The sequence below is a fragment of the Lissotriton vulgaris genome, chromosome 7, assembly GCF_964263255.1.
Source record: "Lissotriton vulgaris chromosome 7, aLisVul1.2, whole genome shotgun sequence".
NCBI lineage: Eukaryota > Metazoa > Chordata > Amphibia > Caudata > Salamandridae > Lissotriton > Lissotriton vulgaris.
Window position 1 is genome coordinate 724054931 of NC_141695.1, and position 27257 is coordinate 724082187.

At 43.3% G+C, this 27257-nt stretch overlaps 1 protein-coding gene across 1 annotated transcript in view; it reads right to left on the bottom strand.

The window, feature by feature from the left end:
* The window catches only part of LOC147702336 (ATP-binding cassette sub-family A member 10-like), a 1673715-nt gene that overhangs the window by 232138 nt on the left and 1414320 nt on the right, over window positions 1–27257 (bottom strand). Inside the window, exon 29 of the mRNA XM_086930968.1 lies at window positions 26658–26778. Coding sequence (XP_086787094.1) covers window positions 26658–26778 — 121 coding nt within the window. The remainder of the gene's footprint in view (window positions 1–26657; window positions 26779–27257) is intronic.

Here is a 27257-nt window from a genome sequence, read left to right on the forward strand (position 1 = left end):
CAGGCTAGATGATATGGTGAAGGTGACCGCGCTGGGCGTACACTGGCGAACATGCTGCGAGCGCCTAGGGGGCCGGACTATATCATGGAAATTAGGGGAGTAGAGGGTGATCTGATTAGGGAACCCCCAGCCATACTGGTCTCTATGACTTTATATACCTCCAAGGTGACGCCAGATGATCAGGTACTAAAAGATTATCTTGATACAATAGCCTTAGCGTGGTTCAATGATGGAGCTAGACAATACATGGACTTAACGTTCACACAAGATGACATAAGAGAGATCATAGCTAGTTTACCGCTGGATAAGGCACCAGGCCCCTATGGGTTGACGGCGGCCTTCTGTAAGGAGTACGCAGACATCCTGGTCCCGAGGTTGCACAATGTGTTTGAGGAAGCACTAGAATCAGGCATACTTCCACAGTCGCTGCGTGAAGCGATGATAATCACGCTGCTTAACCCTGATAAGGACCCCACTAATCCGGATTCTTACCGCCCGCTTTCCTTAATAAATCTAGATGCCAAAATGTACGCGAAAGTGCTCGCGGATCGGCTTAAATACATGATGCCCCACATAGCACTATCTGATCAGTCAGGATTCGTAATAGGTAGATCCACTTCGCACAATTTAAGAGTAATATTTGGGCTTCTGCACTACCTGGACCCTAGGGTACAGGCCACAGCCGCATTATTAGATGCGATGAAAGCATTTGACTCTCTAGAGTGGAAATTCCTGCTGACACTTTTTACCCTAATGGGATTCAGTCTGCTGTTTGCAAGGTGGATTGGTATACTTTACAATAGTCCGACTGCCAGATTACGGGTTAATGGGCAGGTCTCTGCTCCTATTGATATATCAAGAGGGACTAGACAGGGATGCCCCCTGTTGCCATTACTCTTCGCTATCGTGAAGGAACCATTGGCGGCACGCATGAGGCAACACCATACACAGCGTAGCATTGGTTTCACGTCACGTGGACTGCTCATATCCATGTATGCAGACGACATTACTATATATATGATGAACCCGGCGGAGAACTTTGATCCACTGATGAGAGAAATGGTACGGTACAGTGGCCTCACTGGTATAAATATAAATTGGTCGAAATCAGTGATGCTGCCCCTGACTGACGGTACAAACAAATGCCACATCGAATTCCCAATAGATTGGGTTACAGATGACGTCAAATACTTAGGTATAAAGATAAGCCGCACTATTCAGGATATATGGCTGTCCAACTTCGGAGTGGCCATGGAGTGGCTAGAAAGCAAAGTAAAGAAATGGAAAAAGCTGCCATTGTCGTTGACAGGCCGCATAGCTATCACGAAGATGGTAGTGGTGCCCAAATTCCTCTATCTATTTGGAAACATCCCCTTGCCACTCACAGTGGCGTTTTTTCGCCGACTTAGATCCACCATTATTGAACTGGTTTGGGCGGGCAAGCAACCCAGAGTTGCCTGGAACCTCCTATCACTTCCCTTCCACCAAGGGGGTCTAGCAGCCCCGGACTTTGAGCGGTATGCATATAGTGCACAGGCCCAATACATACATTACTGGCAACACCCGATCCCCTACCAACCTCACGTGGCAATAGAGGGAGACATTGCGGCACCCTGCCCACTAAAGACAGCCGTGTACCAGAGATACAAACGCTCACATGAGGACATTTATACCGTAGAGGTGGTACGTTGGACCTGGTCGAACATTGCGAAACGAGCTGGTATAACAGAAATTTATGCTCCGAGCATGCCGTTGGAAGGTAATCCATTGCTGGGACCACTGACGGACGCGGCGGTGGCACAGAGGGCGCACAGCTGTGGCCTGAAGTTGGCAAGCGACCTATATCCAGATGACACTTTCCTCACCCTACAAACTATGAGCGCATCGGAGGTGCCCACGGCCTCAGAGCTACTACTATATTATCAACTGAGGGCGGCATGCAAACACCGATATCCTATGTTCCCTGCAGCTCCACCGACATTATCAGCTCTGGAGGACGTACTTTCGAATAACTCCTCTCGTAAACTAATAACACGCATCTACAGAGTCACACAGAACACAACACTGGTTACACATGCTGACTCGAGGTTGCAGTGGGAGGTGGAGGCTGGCATTAGTATCTCAGAGAAACGGTGGACATTCTGCTGCACTCAACTTGAACACCTATCTCCTATCTATAGATTGCGGTTGATACACTTTAATTATCTACACAGGACATACCGCACACCCAAACAGCTATTTAAAATGGGATTGCAGGCTGATGCGACTTGTTGGAGATGTGGGGAGCAAGAGGCTACGTTTTACCACCTAGCATGGGTATGTGGACCAGTGCCTAGGTTTTGGGTGGCAGTCTTCCATAAAATAGGGCAGATAGTGGGAATGACACTGGACCCGGATACGCTTGTGGCCCTCCTAGGATTTGTGATGGGCGTGCCCAGTGCATCCCGGAAGTTGGTAGCTCTTCTTTTACTGCTAGCCAAGAGGCAAATAGCGGTTCACTGGAAACAGAAAGCTCCGCCAAAAATATCAAGCTGGGTGAGTTTAGCGGTGTACTGTAAGGACCAACTGTCTGCTTACTGGGATTTATTGCCGCAGCGTTCAAGGCCAGTAGACATTTGACAGCCTTTGGTGGAATGGCTGGCAGGGACGGAAGAAGATAAAAGCGTCTGAGAACATGAGTGGTAGCAGCACTGTGACAAAGTGGTGTCGGCGGTGAGTTGTGCCATGGGGTGGGAATGCAGAGGGGGTTGTCAAGAAATAGATGTCCTACGGAGGACGTTGTTTGGACGGGCGGGTGAAGTGACTCAACGGCAGCAGTGATGGGGTGGAACCTCTGAGGTATGTAGGTGGTTGTAGTATCGTGCGTGAAAAGCAAAAGCAACGGACATAGTGAGATCGAACCATGGACACTTGTTCTAGTCACTGACCACCGACCTATGATAATCGCTTACAAGTGTTTTGTTAGTTAACAAGTTACATATGAATGTTGGAACTCTGCACAAGTGTACGGAACCGACCCGCAATTATCGGTGTAACGCTTTATAGACAAGCTGCCTGCCTCCGGGTTGTTGGCTGAATAGCAGTTTACAACTTGATGAATATAATAAAGGTTTTTGAAACTTAAAAAAAAAAAAATATGGGACTCATTTACAAGCCTTTTGCACTGCCGGTACATCACTTTTTGTGACGCACTGGCGGTGCAGTGTGTCTGCCCATATTTACACGCCCAGGTAAATTCAATTTGAGTGATTCTCATGGCCTTGTAAATATGAGCCCCTTTCAAGCATTAATCTGAGTGGATGCGGCGTTCCATGGGTGTTGCTGCGGTTGCTCCGATGCAACATCCATGGAAACTGACACATTCCTAGATTTACAAAGTGTAGTACATCTTGCGAATTAATCTGAATCCTATGCATCCCCAGGGGCGGTGTAGAAGTGGCTCAACGAGGAAAAATTATTTTATTTCTCCTTGTTTTTTCCTCCTTCTATGAGTGCTGCATTCTGCAGCATGCATAGAAAGAGGAGAATGCCATCAATGATTGTTTTTGTACATAGGGTATCCCTTCCTGCACAAAAACAATTGTCCCTGCAATGCAGGCACCCTTGCAACGTGACACAAGGGCACCTGCAGTGGCACCTGGCAGCCAATAGTGCTGCACGCATGCGAACGCACATGGATGCGTTGCATTGTTGTTAATACAACACATCACTGTGATTTTAAAATGAAGCAGCTGTTTGTAGTAAAATGGGTTGTGGCGCCGCACTCTGTCATTTTGTGTAAAAGGAGGCCCTCTGGGCCTGATAACGAAAAGTTTTTTGCCAGTGTTTAATTTGAGCCAGTAGGTGCCAACTGTACTTATTTTTGAGTATCAGCATTTACTTTTCTGCATCAGATATTCACAAAGAGCAAGAGGGAGAAAAACACAGATCATAAAGATGGAGGAGAAGGGGCTTGGCTTCGGCACCGTTTGGGATGGCCACCTGAGCCGGGAGCTCCACCGAGCCGGGACCTTTGCTAGCTGTGGCTGCATATTTTTGCACTTCTTATCATCGGACATCACCTGTTTCCGTTGTTGGAGGATGTCACCCATCTGGTGAGCGCTTTTTCGGTGTGAAGCACACTTTACATTTCTTTGTTGGTGCCACCGAAGCAATCTCCTCAGTGCGCCCTCCATTTTGACTACCGCGCTACTGTCTCCTGAGGAATGCAAATGTACAGACGGCGCTGGGTCTCAACCAGCATCTGCTTGGTTTTGAGAGTGGCACCTCTGTTTGATGGAGCAACACACTATTGCAGTGAGATATTTGTTGATGGAAATGACCTTGCTTTAATGATGTTTTCCGATGCTTCATTAATTTATATCAGAGTACTATCTATTATGCCTGCATTGCCTGTCAGCTATCTATATAAAAAGTAACCTGTGAAGTGCTGCTGCACATTATACCAAGTCATGCAAGGACCCTCCATGGCAATCCCTGTATTGTTAACTTTGAGGACTCATTCCTTTAAATCACAATTTTTACGGAGACATTTTTGTGACATGTAAACACCGCTTTCAGTCTAAAAGAGCTTTCTCTTTTCAGAAGACAACCTTCCTTTCAGTGGAAATATCTTCTCACCATCGCATCATAGCTGATTATCATTAATTTCTGATGTGTGACTTACTTTTATTTTTTGCTCATTGTTGACTCTCTTCCTGATGCTACTTAAGAACATCTTTACTTGGTGTCAACTTTCAGATTCATTATGGAATAGTACTTCCTTGGCAAAACTTTTGGACATTTCTAGAGAATATCCTACATTGCATTTTTGTGAGGTCTGTAGGCTATGGTTCTTCTATAAGTCACATATTACCTTAAGTGATACCTGTGTATCTTATATATATGGGCAGACTGCGCACACCGCAATTTGTTTTTGTGCCTAAGAATCATTTTTCTTCGTCAACACCAACCTCTTCTTCAGTACCACTCTCATCTTATAATGCAGAAACAATGGCAGGTGCTACTTCTAATCGTTCTGCTGCACCGCAGTCTACCGTTACAAAAACATCACCACTTTCATCATCTTCCAAATGTCTAAAGCATGATTCTCCTTCTCCTGACAAATCGTTGTCTCCTATCTCCTTAGAAATAGTGTTGGAAGAAATCCGAGCTCTGCGCCCTTTTGTTGAGGAGACCAACAGTAAAATGCAACTCCTGGAGGAGAAGTGGTATACAATGGAAAACAGAGTATCCATAGTGGAGCAGCAATTTACTGCAGTACAAGACACTTTCTTCCTCAGAGGGAGAGAGAGAGGTTCGCGACCTTCATCATCACACAGAAGATTTGGAAAACAGGAATAGAAAGAATAATCTATGCATTGACGGAATACCTGAAGCTCGGGAGGGCGATGATCCTGTCTCCTTCTTTTCCTCCTTCTTGCAGAAGATCCTGGATATGCCTTCTTCTACATCTCTCAGCATTCAGAGAACCCACAGATTAGGTCCACGCTATTCAAGTTCTACATCTCCAGTCAAACCAAGGGGAGTAATTATTCTCTTTTTGAAATTTATTGACCTGCTTTCAATTCTCTCTGCAGCTAGAGCCAAACAACAAATTTCTTGGGTTGGTCAGAGTGTACATTTTTCAAGACGTATCCAATGCCACAGCAACAAGAAGAAAAAAGTTCCTTAACCTTCGAGACCCTCTACGATCTCTTGGTGCTCAATATGGTATTTTTCATCCTTGCATTTTTAAGGTGTCTTATCAAAATCAGACTTGGTCTTTTCAAGATCCTGTGGAACTGAAGAAAGTTATTCATTCTCATTCTGCAATCGCCATGGACATGGCTGGTTCTTCTAATGGTTGATGCTCCTGCTTTCCTCGTGTTCTAATCTTTCTGGCATTTTTTCAGTTATGACATGGTTTTGCTCTTGGTTGTTTCTTTTACTGACCTGAGGCTGTTCTATTTGTGGTTCATTTTGTCTAAAGTTACTCATTCAACATAGCATAAGTTGTTAATGTTTCTCAAATTTCTTGTCATACTTTTGACAGATATTTTAATTTACTGTTTTTTGTATAATTTCCACGTTAATTAACTCTTTTATATTTCCCTACAGGTTTGTATATGTCTTATCACTCCGTATGGTCCTTATCCTTTTCCTTCCCTGTCCCGATGCTGTCCGGACATCTGGTGTTCGGGTGGTCCATCTTGTCATGTGTCGTCCTTGCCCGTTGTGTATCTCTCTTTGTTCCCCTCAGGTATGTTTTTCTCAGTCATCCTTTTGGGATATGTACTATCTCTACTTAATTTTCCTATCTCTTTCCCTCCTCTCCCTTGATCTCCTTTGTTTCTAACAATCATATTCTTCTCCTATCTTTCATTATTTACTCCTCCCTACTTTATCTCTTATGTTCTTTATCCTTACTACTATTTTATCCCTTTTTCTACAATCATTGCAAAACTTTTTTTTTTCTTAACTCTTCTTTATTTTCCACCTTTCTTGTTTCTTTTCTTAACTTCGTACCATATTACTTTATTCCTCATATTTACTTTTCTTTGTTTTGTGAATGCCCATTTTTCATTCTATATCTATTTTTATTTTTTCTTAATTTCGTATTGTTGCATATGTAATGTTGATGTTTTTCATTCAGGGTTATCACACGAAATGTAAAAGGTTTCAATAACTAAGAGGCAGAGAATCCTTTCACATTTAGCCTCATATAAACCTGATTTAGTTTTGTTACAGGAAACTCATTTATCCGAGGTTGAAGCTCTCAAAGTAAAATGTATTTGGGTTGGTTCAGTATTACTTTCCCTTACTAACACAAAGAAGAACAGGGTTGTTATTCTGTGCCATAAAAAAATTAAACGGTACAAAAGGGGGTGGTGATGGATGGAGCATCTGAATCAATCAAACACTCACACCCAGTCAAAAGATCTGGGTTTAATGCATCACCGTTCTTTAGCCCACTCTGCCACCTCAGTTCAGACATGGCTATATGCAAATCAGTCTGGCCCTGTGCCTCATGGGAACAGTCCAGCCCGAACTGACAAGCCATGTCTTCCCTGGACTGGAAACAAGCTTCCGAGGACCGGTTTCTGGCATTCCAGCCGTCTTCAGCCCGGCTTGCTTTAATCCAGTGTCAAAGTGAGCAAGGGACTCATGTCTGAGCATACCCTGCCACACTTATGGCGGCCAAAAGTGGTACAAAAGGGGGTGGTGATGGACGGAGCATCTGAATCAATCAAACATTCAAACACAGTCAAAAGAACTGGGTTTAATCCATCACCGTTCTTTAGCCCACTCTGCCACCCCAGTTCAGACATGGCTATATGCAAATCAGTCTGACCCTGTGCCTCATGGGAACAGTCCAGCCCGAAATGCCAAGCCATGTCTTCCCTGGACCGGAAACAAGCTTCCGAGGACAGGTTTCTGGCATTCCAGCCGTCTTCAGCCCGGCTTGCTTGAATCCAGTGGCAAAGTGAGCAAGGGACTGACGTCTGAGCATACCCTGCCACACTTATGGCGGCCAAAAGTGGTACAAAAGGGTGTGGTGATGGACGGAGCATCTGAATCAATCAAACACTCACACCCAGTCAAAAGATCTGGGTATAATCAATCACCGTTCTTTAGCACACTCTGCCACCCCAGTTCAGACATGGCTATATGCAAATCAGTCTGGCCCTGTGCCTCATGGGAACAGTCCAGCCCGAACTGCCAAGCCATGTCTTCCCTGGACCGGAAACAAGCTTCAGAGGACCAAATTCTGGCATTCAAGCCATCTTCAGCCCGCTTGCTTGAATCCAGTGGCAAAGTGAGCAAGGGACTCACGTCTGAGCATACCCTGCCACACTTATGGCGGCCAAAAGCGGTACAAAAGGGGGTGGTGATGGACGGAGCATCTGAATCAATCAAACACTCACAACCAGTCAAAAGATCAGGGTTTAATCCATCACCGTTCTTTAGCCCACTCTGCCACCCCAGTTCAGCCATGGCTATATGCAAATCAGTCTGACCCTGTGCCTCATGGGAACAGTCCAGCCAGAACTGCCAAGCCATGTCTTCCCTGGACCGGAAACATGCTTCCGAGGACCGGTTTCTGGCATTCCAGCCGTCTTCAGCCCGGCTTGCTTGAATCCAGTGGCAAAGTGAGCAAGGGACTCATTTCTGAGCATACCCTGCCACACTCATGGTGGCCAAAAGCGGTACAAAAGGAATGCCAGAAACCGGTCCTCTGAAGCTTGTTTCCGGTCCAGGGAAGACATGGCTTGGCAGTTCGCGCTGGACTGTTCCCATGAGGCACATGGTCAGACTGATTTGAAGAAAATATCCTCCAGTAAGAATAAATGAACTTTTATCTTCCATTAAACGCTTAGAAAATCAGTTTTACACCTCTTCCTCAGACTTTACCTTACAGCAGCCTATCAAAGCTAAGATGGCATTTAACAAAATCTCGACAACAATGCCTCTTTCACCATGCTTTGCAGTAGTGCTAGGTACTATGGTGGTCGCACTAAAGCCGGCTCACTCCTTGCTAACAATTTAAAATCTAGAAAAGAGAAAACATTCATTAAATCCATTCAATCTAACGATGGTATACACATCTTCAAAGATACGGATATACAGGCTGAATTCACAACATTTTATAGCGATTTGTACACTCCTGAATCACCTCCTACCAACTCACTTATTAATGAATATCTTAGCCCTATTCCTCCTTCTTCCACTTCTGATCTAGATTTCGTTTCTCTAGACACAAATCTTACACCACAGGATATCTCTTCTTCCTTGAATTCCTTAAATAAAAATAAATTCCCGGGTCCTGATGGTTTTTCTGTAGAATTCTACATTCATTTTTCCAATCTGTTACTCCCCAAAAATATTTATCTCTTTCAACATTTTTGTTCTACTGGCGCAGCAAGTGGTACTTTTCTAGAAGCTTCTATTTGTCTTATTCATGAGGAAGGCAAAGAGCCCAAATTTTGCAATAATTACCGTCCCATCTCACTGGTAAATGTGGATTATTAGATTGTTGCCAAACTTTTAGCTATGCACCTTGGATCCTTCCTTCCCCATTTAATAGCTCCCGAACAATGTGGATTTGTGAAAGGTAGACTAATTTCTGATAATTCACGTCTATTTTTTAATGTTCTAAATAAAACTCCCTTTTTATCTTTCCCTCCTGCGGCAATTTCCATTGATGCGGAAAAAGCTTTTGATAGGGTAGACCTGTCCTTTTTATTTAAATCTCTCCAATGGCATGGTTTTGGTACTAAATTAATTTCCCTTATTTCTCTTCTCTATTCTACCCCTTCCGCTTCTACCATTGTAAACGGTCAAGCCTCACAGTATTTTTCACTTCATCAAGGAAGGGATGTCCATTATCCCTTCTTTTGTTTGTTCTTTCACTTGAATCTTTTCATTCCCATATTCATCAACATTCTTCTATTTTTGGTTTTCCATATGGAGATCATCATCTGAAATTTTCTGAATATGCGGATGATATTTTGCTTTTTATTTCCAATCCAGAATCTTCCATTCCTTCATTACTACAAGAAATTGCTGATTTCTCTGCGGTATCAGGATATAAGATCAATTCTGATAAAACTGAACTCCTCCCAATAACAAAATGTTGTCTTAAACAACAATTTGAATCTACTGGTTTTCATTGGAACAGTTCTAAAATTAAATATCTTAGTATTTGGTTTTCCAATTCTATTTCTGATTCGATGAAACTGAACATGAATACAGCTCTAGATCATATGTCCAGGCTTTTCTCATCCTGGAATCACCACTTTCTTTCCTGGTGCGGCCGTCTTGACTCCATTAAAATGATGATTACTCCTATTGTATTATATTATTTCTCAAAGATTCCTTTACGTATCCCTGTCACCTTTTTTAATAAAATTGATTCTCCTCTTTCCACATTTTTATGGAAAAATAAAAAATCCCAAATTTCTTTGTTTCATCTTAGAAAACCGAGACTTGTAGGTGGGGTAAATTTTCCAGACTTCCGATTATACCATAAAGCTTTTGCCTTAAAACCAGCATCTCATTGGCTTCACACAGCTTCTTCTCGCTTTACTCCTTTATGGGTTACTATTGAAAGGTGTCTGTTTACTCCTTTTTCAACGAAGGAAGTTCTAGCTTTTGCTCCCAAAAATACCCTTTCATCCCTTCCATTATTTAAACAGACTTGCTCAGTGTTACGACCTAATATTCAGCCAAAACTCATTGCTAGGAATACTTTTTTGCATTCTACTTTATGCATAATAAACTAATAACTATAAATATTAGACCTCTGTACTGGGCCTCATGGAGAGCTAAGGGGATTACTTGGGTTACCGACTTATTCAATGGCATTTCTCCTTCTATTCCCGACTTTCAAGCTACCTTTAAATGTCCTCGTTCCTTCTTGCATAAATTTTCTATACTAATGGAATTACTTCTGAACATTTTTTACTCCCTTACTTCAGATGAAACTCCTATCACTCAGGACTCACTTCTTAAAATATTAGTTTTAATTCCAAAAGCCTCACTAATTTATAAATTCTACTACACCACAAATCCAGAACGAGACAAAACTAAAGTGGAACTCGCTTGGGAATCAGACTTGGCTTTCAATGGAGCATTGATAAATGGAATAAAATGTGGGCCCGATCACTGAGGATCTCAAGATCCGCTTCCACCACTCAATCTATGTTTTTCCTCTATCACAGACTATATCTCATCCCCATTTCTATAGATAATTTCACATACATAGATAATAAGAAATGCTGAACCTGTGACTTTCCTTCAGCAGATCTTTCACATCTCTTTTTTTCTCATGTCCCCCTGTTATTTCTTTTTCGGCGCAAATCTGGGATCATCTTAATAGCATTTTTCAGATTCATGCAACTATGTCCATTGTTCTCCGCCTTTATGGGAAGTTTAACTGAATCGATTCCTCTGCTTTTCCCTCAACAAGGGTTGTTTGATCTCATGTTGGCTTTAGCATTTCAACAAATTACGATCAATTGGAAATGTTTGACCAAACTCTGAATTAAGCCATGGTGGAATACTGTATCAATATCATAGGTTAGATGTTGCCTATGCCTCTCAATCTAATGCAAATGTAAATATAGATTTTTTGTTACCATTGATTACTTTTTTAAATAAGAGTTTAATTAACAATGTTTCTCATTATCGTTCTGAAAATTTCCAACCTCCTTGAATCAATATTCTCTCCTCTTTGTTCTTTCCTTTATCTTTTCTATCCTTCCAAATATTTTATTAAAAATGTTATTCAACAGTTATTTGTTTCCCTTTATTCTACAACTCTTACGAGAATATCATTGCAATCTCTTTATTAGTTATTATCTTAATATATACATACCTTATCTTTCCCCCCTTTCCTTCCTTTCCTTTATTTCCCAAAAATTGAATAGCTTTCTACTATGATCTTTGCTACTTTATTTTGTTTATATGATTTCCTATACATTGCTATTTCTTAGGCCTTTAATGTATGTTATTGATTTTTTATGACTTAATAAAGCTTATTAAACATAATAAATAAAGATGGAGGAAGGGAAAGACAGCAAAACCATCATAAAGGAAGAAATCTGAAAACTTGCAAGAGAGAGATGAAGGTTCTGCAATTAGCAAAGGTTTTGTGACTACAAAATACATATTATGGAGTTTTTCATGAAGAGCATTTGCGACTCTCTTTGATTCGCAAATAGAAGGGGGCATGAAAGGGGCATCCATATTCTATTTGCAATTTTGAGTGGAATAATTAGATAGTTAGTAACCACAATTGCAGTCCCTTGCAGTCAATAACTAGTTGGAACTACACATTGAATAGGACATGTGTGGGAGTTTCATCAATGTTATCCCAAACACGGTAATTCTTGTCAGTATTTGTCCCGCAGGAACGTATGCCTTCCATGGTTTTGCCATAAATTTTACGATGAGTGAGACTTAATAGATCCTCCAACTCATCCAAGATTTTCATTTCTATCGACAAAAATGTTCTTGCACCCTCTGCCTATCCAACTATATTAAATGTAGCGTCCTTTCCAGAAAGAAATCTTAAAAATATATATTTCCTTTTCTTTTCACCCTGGCTGAGATTTTCTTTAGATTTTCAACAGTGTCTCTGATCCCAAGATATCCTCTAAGGTGGGAAATTTCAGGGAATGTTCATCACAAAAGAACCTTCACCTGATACATAACATAAGATAGAGTTCTCTCTTTGAGCCTTGTCAGGCTCTGCTCTTATACCTTGGTGAAGTTGCATTGGTCCTATCTTGAGGCTTCGCTGTAAGCTTTCTTTGAGGTCATGTTCTGTTTTGGACTCTGCGAAATTCTAATTACGCTAGCGTAAGTCATGTAATTTAGTGAATTTGATGTTTAATTTAATTTAATTTAATTGTGGGTTTATATAGCGCTAGGAATCGACCCCCGGAGGAGTATCTCCGTGCTTCGACCGCTGGGGAACCCGTCCTGGCTCACCCTGAGAGATGGTCCCTAATGGGTATCCCTAAGGTGCGACCAAGCATCCCTGGCGGTCTGGGGGGGCCGTTGTGAAGATGAGGCAAGCTAATGCCCAGAGTTGCCGAGTGTGGTCCCTGACTGGAGTAGGCACCGAGGCGAGAATTATCGAGCCCGCTGACCATGGTCCACGACCCTGCCGCGTCGGGAATCGAACCCTGGTCCCGGGCCGTTCTCTGCTTACGGGTCTGCCGCCTCCAACCAGTGAGCCACACCACTGGCTCACTGGTTAGATACTTGTTATGTAAAAATTTCAAATTAACGCCATTATGCCATTTTGTGTAATTAACGTATCACAAACATGCGGTAAAAGGTTTCCACAAACACACAGGAACAACAGCTGTTTGCTGTGCTCTCGTTTAAATGCAGGCATACACCCAAAACTGATATGCATATGCAGTTTGTGCTAAAATATAGCATGAAATGAAGGAATTGCTTTTCACGTAAGTATGCATAATGTTGCTTTAAATTTTCACATTTACGCAAAAACGAATTGCCAACCTTTTTCACACCCCAAGTTCTGTTCCATCTGCTTAGAAACATGTGCAAGTGGTCTCCCTATTAAAAAAAACCTTCATCTGATCAAACAATCCCAACACACTTTAGACCAATCTCTCTTCTATCTTTCTCTACTAAACTGTTGGAGAAGGCTTTGAGCAAATAGCTTTCCACCTTCATAGAGTCTGTTTGTTTGCTTGAATTTTCTTGCTCAAGTCCCTCTGCTCATATGTAATCCACAGGAAAGGACCTTTTTATCTCCAATCTAAATTCTAGATTTACATCCCACAATGTTCTCTTCATTATGCTTCCAATCACCTCATCTCATTATGTCTGTCTCTGAAGAGAATTGATGAGGTCAGTCGATCTTTCTGTTTCTTGGCCAGAAAACACTGGAGGTCTCTGCTTCTTAACATTAGGGCTTTCTCAAATTCTTCATTCTACAAAGAACATCTCCCAAAGTGTATTTTTGTTCTATAAGCATTCTTCCTCTTTTTTGCTATCTTTTTGATCCCATCCCTAGGATGCACCTCGGTGTACCAGTCACACATAAGAAAAACCCCTGCATAGACATGGACTAGGTTATGCACTGCTGGAAATAATTGATCAAAATACAGTTCTCATAAATAATCTTATTTGAAATGTAAAAATAAATTACCTAAATAAAAACATTTTACACTGTTAGAAAGACAGGTCTGACATAAAATAATGGAGGAGAAAATCTAAAAAGTGTAAAGAAATATGAGGTCATAGTGGACACACTATCAGTTACAGCTTGCATTTGCAAGTTTTAGATCCAGAACTCTAATTTAATATCGTACATAACTTTGTTAAAACTATACATGATGGGACCAATTCACAAAGGCATACACGAGTATGGGAAGTAGTACTCCTGTTGGTGTTCTTCAAGCATTCTTAAATGCCTTTGTGAATTGGTCCTAAATCATTGAGAACTGAACTATCCAGAGAAATATTCATATTCAGTGTGTAGCAAAGGAAACGGCAGTGTCCTCTTTACACTTTGACTAATGGAGAGTTGGACATTTTGTGCTGATTCATAAAGGCATTTCTAAGTATTGGAAGTAGTTCTTCTGTAGCTCTGCTTCACACACTGCTCATGCCTTTGCCTAGTGGACCCAATGTTTGTAAATGCATTAGTCTACCCTAATTTGCACAGCAACAAGAAAGGAAAGACTCCTTGCTAATCAGATTTGCTGAATGACAAACCATGCCAACCACTGCAAACACTGAAAATGTCAAGAAAAAAATCAGATCCAGGAACAAATTACATAAAAGATTAAAGAAACCATAAAATCAGTTAAGTAGAATGCAGGTTACTTAATAGACAAAACTTAAAATTGTTCCTGAATTTAGACAGTCATCAATACTTTTATAAAACACAATGGTAGAAAACACTCATTAAGATTATATACTAATGTGATGTAGACATCTAATAAAGAAAGAAATCCAGTACCTTCCACTTCAGATGCAAAATGTTAACCACTGGCTACTCAAGTGCTTCTTATGTGAAGATAAAGCCTGACACATTGTTATAAGACAATTTCAAGAGTCAAGAGAATTTATTATTATTAGTTGTGTAGGCTACGTCATACCAAAGGAAGATTTAAAAACTTTGACCAAGACAACGAAGAAGATTGCATACAGAGCAAGAAATAAGATGTTAGTGACTATAATCTGATTGTCTTTTTTCTTCTTATGAATACATCTTTGCATTCAGTGAGCATATAAATGAATAATGTTATAGAGAAATATATTCAAGGGAGTACGCAGATGGCAGTATTTAATTTCTACAATCAAATAATTATTTTATTTCCTCAGAAAAAAACATTTCTATGCTATATGAAAGTGACTGTAACTTTTACCTTGTGGAGGTGTCAAAGACAACTACATTTTGGAGGTTATATTGTGAATCACAGTTAGGGGCATATTATGATGGCGGATTTCCCGCATCCACCGGGCCGGCGGAAGCCACCGCCGGCCCGGAGGATGCGGGAAAACCGCTGCGGAGGCTTCAAAGACCCACCGCCAAATTAGGATGGCTGGTGGGTCTTACAATCTGTCCTCCGCTTTTCCGCCGCGGTCGCCTTCCGATCGCGGCGGAAAAGCATTAACATGGCTGGCGGTGTCTATCAGACACCGCCAGCCACATTAGGATGGAGTACAAAGTATGCTTTTCCATGGCGGCTTTTCCGCCGTGGAAAAGCATACGGACCTTCACTTCGGGGGCCCGTTGCGGGCCCCCTGGGTGAAGGGGGAGTGGGGGGTGCACATGGGGGGTACCTATGGTACCCCCCTGCATTTGCATGGACAAAACGGCAGGCACCGCGCGGTGCCTGCTGCTTTGTGCACGCAAATGCCGTGCATGCATTTTTGACATTGCGGCGGGTGCAGCTTAAAGCTGCACCTGCCGCAATGTTAAAGATTGAGGATGTGACCGCCACCCTGGGGGTCATATCCTAATCTGCACGGACGGTCCCTCCTACTCTATGGTGGCGGACGGACTCAGGTCCGTCCGCCATCATAATCGGCCCCTAAGTCTCCTGAAGTTACCACGCCATCAGACTCAACATGCCGAATTGCGTTAGCCGGATGTTAGTAATTATTTTCGTTTCCCCTCTTGAACTACCAGCTTTAGATAGTCCTCCTTTATGCCGCCTGAAGAGTTCTCCAAAATGTATCATAAATAACATTGGAACATTGGAATGTTGAGAGCTCTATTAAAGACAATGGACTGGATCTAAGTATATATTGGCTGGTGTAATCTTTCTGCTCCAACATTCCAATGTTTGTGTCTCCCTTTTAAAGTAAGAACATTCAACCTTTAGTAGGTGCAATGTTTTAATAGCCTTATAACCATTCTTCTGAGGGTTATACCAGTTGTCAAAGACCCACTCCTTCTGTATACCCCATGCCGCTGCTTCAGGTCATTTAAACAACTGGTGTAGTCCTCAACAGCAGGCTATAAAGCTATATATTCTCTGATGGCCTCCTAGCCTGCCCACTTAATTTGGCAGCTTGAACTTAGAGTTTGTTCCACCCTTAGTACAGCAATCTTCTAACTTTGTATTTCTGGGAGACATTAACATTAAGCGTGATCGGGGCTACAGGTCAGTAAACAAGAATCTAATTTGGACCAGCTTCCTCCACTCATAAAGCTAGCAACACTCATGATTTAATTTTCATCTCACAAAATCTAGACTCCTACACTATTCTCATAGTTCTCCCATAGAACCAATCACCTTGCAAAACCTTTCTCCTTATTGCCAGGTCCTTTTTCTTGGCCCATTTTAAAGTAACCAGTGAGAACATTGCCAGAGTTTAAGGCATTCATCCCACCCCTACTACTATGGGACCTGATATCTGGTTTCTTGTCACACTTGATCATATTACCCTTCATAGCCAACATTGGTCCCTGTGAAACACTCCTTATGCACCCTAGAAAGTCATTGGAAAATGTCCTTTTCAGAAACAAGCTTACTATGACAGGTTTACAACCTATACCAAACTATGCAGGAAACTCAAACTGGTTATTATGTGACTGTGCTTCAAGTTGAGGACAATTCCCATAGAAATGGTTTTCATCTGTTTTTCTCACCCTGTACTATTGAATCCTCTTTCCTTCCTTCATTGGAACTCTGAGATTCTCTTTTTACTTTGAAGATAAAATCCTAAAGGCTTTAAATTTCCTCGGCAGGAATTTGCCCTTAAATTTGGTCACTGAAACATCAGCTACCCTCTAGCCCCACTGTAAATAGAACAAGAGAAAGCACCCTGGCTTTCTCTTGTTCTATTTACAGTTGTTTATTCCCCCCTTTGGCCTGCCTATATCAGTAAGTAACCCACGGGGAACCCCCTTCTTTTGTTCATTCACCCTCCAGCCCCACCCCAGGTATCCTGTATTCTATATAAGTTTTTATCCGATGAGTCTGAATTATTTATTGTCCCATACACTCATCACTAGAACACAATCTCTAGATGACCTTACTGCTTCATGGTTATGTGATCTGTGCTTAGTTCTATAGTTCCACAACTTCTCAATGGTATAACAATTCTTTGTCTCTGGCAATATTCCCATGAGCTTGGAAAGAGGGACTGGTCATTCTATTGTTGAAAAAGAATACCATGACTGATTCTTCAACTCTTGCTAACTAACAACCCATTTCTCCACTGCTTGTCTGTCTAAAATCCTGAAAAATGAAGTAAATGTTAACCTCTCTGCTTTTATTGAATTATTTCAAGTACCCCTCTCACATGCCTACGATTTGATCTAGCACTAAAGAGAATTGACCAGGTGGTACTTGTAAAACCTTTGATAAACTGACTTCAAGTTTATTTACCTGCCAAAAACGTAGTCCCTCACTCGATAAAGAGCCAACAGCAACCGCTTAACTGATCTCCACCTTCAAAGTGCTACATTTCAATTTCCCCCGTGACTCCGATCTTCAAAGTTTAATGAGGGACTACGTTTTTGGCAGGTAATTAATTCGACTATTGTTACAGTTTGGGGCACGAGAAGAAATAGTTTTTGTTAGTTTTAGTGTTATGGGTGTAAGGGGGCATTCATTATGAAAATCGGAATAGTGTGGGTATGGGTAGCTTTTTGTATGGAGAGTTTTTTCTTGGGGCGTGGTAAAGGGGGTGTTATGCGTTGTTCAATAGATAAATAGACATGGGTTCTTTAAATGCACTAGAAAGGATGAGACTAGTCAAACCCAGGTAGGGGGAGTATTGTAGATTTTAAAGGCTGTGGGTCTTTAAACAATGCCGTAAACACATGGGGAATGCATTAGAAAATCAATATTCAAAAGGACTGACACGACGCTATATGGGAATGGCAGTATATTGTATATGTTTACAGTGATACTAATTAGCAATAGTGTTTTTTACATTTGTAGATGCCCCAGAAGAAGGGCCAATTTGGCCCGAAATGCATTGGGTGTATACAGACTTCTTCGGATGAATATATGTTTAAACCGTACATGCTGGAGAAAAAGGCCTGGATTGGCATATCTTTAGCACGTGAAGCCAGGAATAAACATGTCAATTTGCCAGTGGCTGATGTTGATTATGGCAAACTTTGAAATAAAATGTTTCAAATAATGGATTACATGAATGGGCAGTGAGTATTTCTACAGAATACACTTTGCTGTGCGACTGGGATTGGAGTGAGTAATGAGCCCAATAGTTGTTTGATATATCTCAGCACGCCACAGGGGACAGGCGCACGCCGAGGCAGCACGCATTATCTGAATACAAGGATTTAAGTTTATGTGAATGAACAAAAAAGAGGAACACAGGTGTGCATTCAATCATTTATCCGACATGCACCAAACATTTTTGAAAACATGGAACACTGCTGGAAAACAATTCCTACCAAGTTCAACAAAGACTGGAGTGATATTGTTTGTATTTGCAGTGATTCAGCAATATATATGAATAATTTGTATGTGGACCTGTAAAAAGTGATACCTGAGCCGAAGTGCATCTCTGTGAGAGATCAGTCCCAACTGCTAGATGGTATGCTGAAAGCATCTTTACAATCTTCAGAGTTAATGAAAAATGCTATTGATTTTATAGTCCATTCTGGTCATCCCAACTGGGTCATTAAGCCAATGGTACTGAGTCCTGCAGGCTGGGAATGCTATATTATCCATGTGGCAACCATTTACAGACTTTTTGCTTTTGCATAGTTATGATGCCAAAGGCAAGAAATGTGAGGATCACTGGTCGTATAATTATAGTAATCTGAAAAAGTACACTCTACTGCATTCTTAGATTTTTACAGGAAAACATTACTTCTGTAGTGGACATAATCAAAAAACTAGAGTCTGAAAATACCCTTGTCTATCAAGTGTTCAGGGCAATTGGTGTTGTTGTGAAACATCTTCTTGAGAGTAGACTGGACAACCCTTTTAATGACTTTCGCACTGCAACATGTTCCATGGTAGAATGTTTGTCACTTGGTAAGCAAGGAAATGCTGAAGGGCAATCCATGACATTTTATTTTACAATGCTTACAGCAATGTGGTACTTTGCACAAGTTCTAGATCCCTTCTATAAAGGGGAATTTTCACCAGACTGTGAAAAGTACTCTTTTAATGCTGACCGCTTTAATAACTCTACGGGCACATGTGTCCTGTTCAATGCATATGTTGCAGAACCGGCCTCCGAGAATCACAGTGTTAGCAAATTGTGTACTGGATAGTTTGGCATTGCCAGGCTCAAGTGCCAATAATGAGAAGACCTTTTCAAAGATAGAAGCTTACATTGAAAGGAAAGAGTGAGCCACCTGGCCAAAGTAAAGACTCACTGAAAAAGTAGTGTATGGTGCACCACAATAAGTTTGATTTGTAAAAATGTATTTGGACCTCATATACAATGTACGCACACTGTCTAAATACCATGCACTATCAATGCAGAAAGCAAGCATTGAAAAAAGCAAAATGTTCCATAAACACTGAAAAAACGTTGTTTCTGTTGTTTTTAATGGCATGAAAATGTGTAACCACGGATAACTACAGTTTTTTAAGGTATTGAATTCACTGGGATAAAAACCACCAGAACTTACCAAAAATAGAAACTGAAAAAAGGAAAGCCTAGCTATATGTGATAATATAGCTGGAAGGCTTTCTTGTCCCAATGTGTATGTTCTGATTATAGCTGCCAGTTTAACATTTTTTTAAATATGTATATCCATGCAAACGTTTAAGAATTGTGTACAGTATTGCTTAAATGTGACAAGATGTTTTAATGTTTTAACTTGTCTATGTATGTGCTTTTATGGTTGTATCCATCCAACATAAAGTGTTATTGAGAATTCAGGGGTGTTCTGGATGGCTTGCAGGACTGAAACAGCATTACAATATCTGTCTGGTGCTAGCTAAAGGAGGCTATGCATAGCTTGGTTCTTCTTGAAATAATTGTTGCCTTTGGCACTTTTTGACACACCATCCCCTATCCAATAGGCTCTATATGCATCAGATATAACTCTCTGGGCAGGCTAACTTCTTATTTGAAAGATGACAGGTTTTCACCTGGCTGATGCCAGCTGTGATTGAGGGTACCAAAGGTTTCTTCTCACAGCCCTAAGCTCTTGAATATCTTTGCTACCCCACTGGTGGACTTTATTCAGATCTATGTCTTTTCCCTGATGTCCTACTTTGATGAAAAGCAAATTACGGTCTCCTCTGCTGACTAGCTCGAATTGCCTTCCTCTGTAACATCTCATCTTAGAAATCTGCGTTGGCTGCATGCGCTTATCAAAAACTTTGGCCCTGCCTTTATTTAATCAAGAATTATACATCTTTCACCAAGGAGGGCTGTTCATTCAAGAGGCACCATTTTTGCTTAGCATCCTTGAGTTCTTACTCTAGAGCAGGTGCCAGAAGGTTTTCTAGTTAGTGCTTGAGTTGTGGAATTCTTTTCTCACTTCGGTTCACTAAGAATACAACCATCCTAAGTTCTGTAGGGGTTTAAAGACATAGGGGCAGATTTATGAGGCCATTGCGCCTCTTTGCGCCGCAATTGCGTCACTTTATTTGACGCAACTGCGGCGCAAACAATGCGCCCTATTTACAATGTAACGCATCTAGCAGATGCGTCACGTTGTAAAGCACTGCGCCATAAGGAGGCGTTCCTGCGCAGGGGGGGGCGTTCCTGCGCAGGAACGCCTCCTGAAAGTGGCTGAGTGAAATCTATGAGATTTCACTCAGTCACTTTCAGGGCAATGCTGCGCCAAAACCCTGTGCCTGCTTGAAGCAGGCGTAGGTCTTGACGCAGCATTGTGCAGATGGTGTACCCCCGAGCCTTGCTGGAGCTGCGTCGCGCTTGCGACGCAACTCCAGCAATGCGCCACATTTCTGGCACAGATGCGTCATGCATCTGTGCCGTTTTTGCACCATGGTGCGCCGCATTATAAATGCGGCGCACCATGGGTGGCGGAGCTGTGGCGCACTGTGGCGCACGTTAACTGGCGCATCCCTGGGGATGCGCCAGTTAACATAAATCTGCCCCTTGGCTTTTACAGTAACCTTCTTCCACTTTTCCAGCTTTCCAATGCCAATACACCGGCCTGGGAATCAATTTGTGATCTTTAATATCCACTTTATCATCGTCGTGATATTCAAGATATTAATTAGAATGGAAACATCCACAAGAGTCATTGACATGGTAAAATCTGGAAAGCTACCCTGTTGGAACACACCAGGGGCCCGATGTAGGTAAAACGCTTTTTCCGATTTTAAAATACCGAATCGCACCGATTCGGTATTCTGAAATCGGAAAACGAGATGTAGGAAAAAAAAACGGAAAAATACCGATTCGGTCGTAATCGGTATTGTATTTGATACGTACCGAATCGGCATGCACCGAATCGGAATGTACCGAATCGGCTACCACCGAATCGGAATTTCCCGATTCGGCAAATACCGAATCGGTGATCGAAATACACCCCCATGGCCAAAATGCCCATAGGAATGCATTGAAAAATCCGAATCGGTAAAATCCGAATCGGTAAAATCCGAATCGGAAAATTCCGATTCGGTAAAATCCGAAACAGCCAATGAGGTGGATCCACCCTCCCCCACCCAAGCAGGGAGTGGCTACCCAGGCAGGTGCAGCTCATTAAGAACTTTCTGGAGAGGCAGCCTGAGCTGAACATTCACAGTGAGCAGCAGTGGAAGCAGGAGCCAGAGCACTGTGAGAGAAAGATGGCTAGCAGCAGTGAGAGCCAGAAGGCTGGCCACAAGAGAAAACCTAAATTCAGTACCATGGAGCTGCAGGTGTTGGTGGAGGAGGTGGTGAGGGTGCACAGGCAGCTCTTTGGGAGGCTGTCCCTCACTGTACCGGAGAGCACAAAGAGGAGGCTGTGGAGCGAGATTGCCGAGAAAGTCAACTCAGTTGGAGTTACCCCCGGAGCCTTGATGACCTAAAAAAAAGGTTTTATGATGTCCGCAGCCTAACAAAACGCAAAATGGCAGAGCTGCAGAGGCAAGCTGGACTGACTGGTGGAGGCAGGAACCTGGCGCCACCCCTCACTGAGCTGGAGGAACTGGTGTCGAGCACCATCGAGAGGGAGAGTGTGTCTGGAATCGGGAACCTGGATAGCTCAGCCAGAGCTACAGCTAAAGGTAAGAAGCATGCGCATCATGACACACCCTACCAGACACCTCCCCTTTAGACACAATGCACAGCCAAACCCCAGCCCAGTACTGCTACCAACAGACAAGAGAAATGCATCATGGTAAATGTAGTCAGCAGAAGTAGGCAAAATATGGCAGTGCATAACCATAATATAAAAAACAGTGGAACAGAATCAAAGTATATGCAAGGACATGTGCAATGCTTTAATTGTAGTGACTGTAATACATCGGCACTCAATTCACAAATGCTTCTTTATACCTAGGGGCACCATCAGGCGGAGGAGCAGAAGCAACTGAGGCACCAGCACCAGCAACATCTTCCATTGCGGTGGCAGGGCCAAGCACTAGTCAAGCTGCCCTGGAGGAGGAGGAGGAGGAGGAGGAGGACAACACCATTTCTTCACTCCCCCCAAATATCTGGCACCCCCCCATTGCTGTTCTCCCCTGAGAACTCACCAACAACGGCCCACCCTGCACCTGCCACATCTCCTGCCAGGAGTATTGTTGTGGCTCCACTGAACCCTATCCAGGGAGCAGCGGGTCAGGCCCCAGCTACCAACACAGCAACACCAGTGGCACCCCAGCCCACACAGCAGGGCAGCAGCAGTTCCCGGAGGCGTACAACTTCCAGCACTGCACTTCTGGCACGGGAGGGCAGCGTCTTTCAGGGGCTGGAGGGCAGCATGGTGAAGATACAGCGCATGCAGGCGAAATCCATCATGGCCTGCCAGCGCCAGCTGCGCCAGCATAACCTGCAAATGGGAGAGATGGCGCAAGGGTTTAAGGCTTTCATCGAAAGCAATAAGGAAGTTGCTGCAGGTCTTGGCCGTGTGACCACAGCCATCACACAGCTATGCAGCAAACTTGACGAGCACGAGCACTCTCGCCGCCGGGATGCCCGCATGCACAACAGATCAATAAGCCGCCTTGCTGCTGCTACCGCACAACTATGCCAACGTGGGGCAAATATGGAGGCCAGCCTGACCCAGAACACCGCTGAGGTCACCAGGGGCATGGCCCGCATAACGACCGCCATGGAGGCAATGATTATTTCAAACACTGTGGCCAATCCAGACCTGGGCGAGGCTGGGGACAGCAGCAGCCGCAGCAGCCCGGCCAGCGCAGTGTCGGAGCCGCGCCGGAGCACCAGGCGCTCTGCTGAAGCTGCTGGACATGCGGAAGGGGGAGAGGCACACCCCAGTGGGGCTGCTAAGCGCAGCAAAAAATAGGCTTGCCAGGGTGGGTGAGGCAACCCGGACCTTTGACATTGAACTACTTTTCGTTAACATTTTCTTTTGTTGCACATCAGTGCAGTAACGGTGTTGCAACATTATTAAAATTTTCTTTTCCTCACAACCATTTACCTGTCTGTGCATCTGTACTCACTCAGAAATAGTTTTCTGTAATCTCCTCACGTCTGTATCTGCCATCACTTGGCGTAGACACCCCAGCAGGTTGTGTTTGTGGCACAGCAACGTCGTCGTCATGGTCCTCGTAGTCTGACAACTCCACCTCAGTGCCCTTCTTCACCGCAAGGTTGTGCAACATTGCACAGACAGCTATGATCTTACAGCAGGTGATGGGGGTATACTGCCTTGCACCTCCACTCTTGTGCAGGCATCTGAATCTGCTTTTCCAGATGCCAAAGGTCCGTTCAACTACATTCCTTGTGCTTTTGTGGGCCCGGTTATACCTCCTTTGGCTGGGTGTGGAGGGGTTGAGGTAGGGGGTGAGTATGAATGAGCGGAGGGCATATGCACTGTCGCCTAGAAGGAAAAGGGGTAACATTACTCACATGCATACATGTATTTCACTTAGCTACTTTGTGTTATGGGGGTCTGATGATGTGTCTCACCTAGGAGGTATCCTTCACCAAATTCGCCAGCCATCAGCCGTGCATAGATGCCGCTCTGTTGAAAAATGTAGGAGTCGTGGGTACTCCCTGGAAATTTTGCTACCAGGTCTGTGATGGTGCACTTCGCATTGCAGATCACCTGAACATTGATGGTGTGCGTAGACTTCCTATTGCGGTATATGTATTCTGTGTCAGCTGGGGGGCAAATCGGAATGTGCATGCCATCAATGCAGCCAATGATTTGGGGAAATTGTGCCATCTGGTAAAAGTCAGCTTTAGTTTGTACCAGTTCTGCGTGGGTTGCAGGGAAAGAGATGTATTGGTCCATCCTGTGTATCATGGCGTCAAGGAATGTGTGGAAAAACCTTGACAGGCTGCTCTGGGTCACCCCTCCTACCGCTGCAACTCCACTTTGATAGCTGCCAGACGCAAGCAGGTGTAGGCTGCATAGCACCTGGACGTGCGCTGGGATGGCGTGTGCCCTTGGGGTGGGGTGGTCCAACAGTGGTTTGAGGTCCCTGATGAGCTCCAGAATGGTGTCTGAGTCCAGCCTGTACCTCTGTAGGATCTCTCCCTCTGTGAGCATGAACAGGGTGATCCTCTGTCTGTAGACCTGTTCCTCTCTTTGCCATTCCCTCTGTCCTTCCTGCTGTAGCCGTAGCCGCCTTGCAATGACATAAAAAGCAGCCATCCTGCAAGTTGCAATGCATTTTGGGTCTATTTTTATGGGTTGGAGTTGGTTACCACCTGATTGTAATCCATGGTAAATACTGATTTTGAAATACCGATTTTGAGCCAAAATCGGTATTTCTGTGCTTCCCTACATCTCTCTATCTGTCCGAATTGGGGATTTTCCGATTCAGTGACTCTACCGATTCGGTAGGTTATCCGAATCGGCATTTTTCCGATTCGCTGTCTCTACCGATTCGATACATGGACCGAATCGGAATTTTTTCCGATTCGGTGTCACTACCGATTCGGTACATGGACCGAATCGAATTTTTCCAAATCGGTGTCACTACCGATTCGGTACATGGACCGATTTGGTATTTTTATCCGATTCGGTATGTTACCGATTCGTTATCTTTCCGATTCGGGGTATTTCCGATTCGGATTATTTCCGATTCGGTAGTCATTCCGAATCGGTATTTGTACCGATTTGGACGATTTTCTTTGCCCTACATCTCGATGCCTGTATACCGATCGGTAAGGGCCCAAAATCGGTATTTTCGGCCGTTACCGATCGGTAACGGCCTACCTACATCGGGCCCCTAGGGGTGGGGTGGTCCAACAGTTAGGGCCCGATGTAGGTAGGCCTTTAGCTGTAGCTCTGGCTGAGCTATCCAGGTTCCCGATTCCAGACACACTCTCCCTCTCGATGGTGCTCAACACCAGTTCCTCCAGCTCAGTGAGGGGTGGCGCCAGGTTCCTGCCTCCACCAGTCAGTCCAGCTTGCCTCTGCAGCTCTGCCATTTTGCGTTTTGTTAGGCTGCGGATATCATAAAACCTTTTTTTTAGGTCATCTAGGCTCCTGGGGTAACACCAACTGAGTTGACTTTCTCGGCAATCTCGCTCCACAGCCTCCTCTTTGTGCTCTCCGGTACAGTGAGGGACAGCCTCCCAAAGAGCTGCCTGTGCACCCTCACCACCTCCTCCACCAACACCTGCAGCTCCATGGTACTGAATTTAGGTTTTCTCTTGTGGCCAGCCTTCTGGCTCTCACTGCTGCTAGCCATCTTTCTCTCACAGTGCTCTGGCTCCTGCTTCCACTGCTGCTCACTGTGAATGTTCAGCTCAGGCTGCCTCTCCAGAAAGTTCTTAATGAGCTGCACCTGCCTGGGTAGCCACTCCCTGCTTGGGTGGGGGAGGGTGGATCCACCTCATTGGCTGTTTCGGATTTTACCGAATCAGAATTTTCTGATTCGGATTTCACCGATTCGGATTTTACCGATTCGGATTTTTCAATGCATTCCTATGGGCATTTTGGCCATGGGGGTGTATTTCAATCACCGATTCGGTATTTGCCGATTCGGTATTTGCCGAATCAGGAAATTCCGATTCGGTGGTAGCCGATTCGGTACATTCCGATTCGGTGCATGCCGATTAGGTACGTATCGAATCACAATACCGATTACGACCGAATCGGTATTTTTCCGATTTTTTTTCCCTGCATCTCGTTTTCCGATTTCAGAATACCGAATCGGTGCGATTCGGTATTTTAAAATCGGAAAAAGCATTTTACCTACATCGGGCCCCTGATCGCCTCATTGTCACAGGACAAATCTGATAAAACTCAAAAATAGTAGGGAGGGAAGCGAGGCTGAATACAAACCAAAGTTATAAAGCAGCTGCGTCTTTGCCTACAATGGTTTAAAAAAACTCTCAATTGCTTTTTCTCGAAGAGGTACAAAATATACATACTCTCACTGTTTATCTGCTTTTTTCCATATAATTTATAGCTGGATTTTAGAATAATATTATATACACTCTCAAATATTTGAAGGTAAAAACAGATTGAGAAATTGTTTAAAAATTGTATTAAGAAGGACTAAGATAGACAGTCGAAGTACTGGGTGATGGGTTGTATTGTCATGGCTCCTAATATTCTTATAATGTTTTTGTGTTACCTCTTTAGTTCGCTGGCCTGAGACAATCTCCATGACTACAGTTCTTTCAGCTTCAACACTTTCTTCATCTCCCTTTGGTTCATCAAGGTTGGAGCACACCCTGTCATTCTTTGGAGTAATCCTGTGTGAATGATAAAAAATACCTCTTAAGTTTAGCTTTGCCTGATTTCTGACTGGCTCTGCTACCAAAATCTTCTAGACAGATAGTGATAGGCAACCAGAAAAATGAATATCATTTCTAGAGCACTGAATCTATAAGCCAGGTGCAGCATTCTTTTCATATCTTTTAGTTATTCATGGTAACTCTGCCAGGGAAGGTGGTACTGTAAAGTAATTAGGACACCCATTTTAGAGGTGCAGGCAAGGCCACATACTAACATGGAAGGTCACTAATCAAAGTAACTATTTCTTCTTTTGCTCACCAACAGAAGGGTGCTGACCTAACCAGTCAACATTTTCTGCATTCCCAGCATGCACGCCAATCACCTGCTGATTCGCTGGAGTAAGTGTATGAACGAGTGAATGAATTAACATAATAAGTGCTAACATGAAACACCTCCCCTCAAAGCCCATCAATTCTGCTTCGATTTCCACCATGTT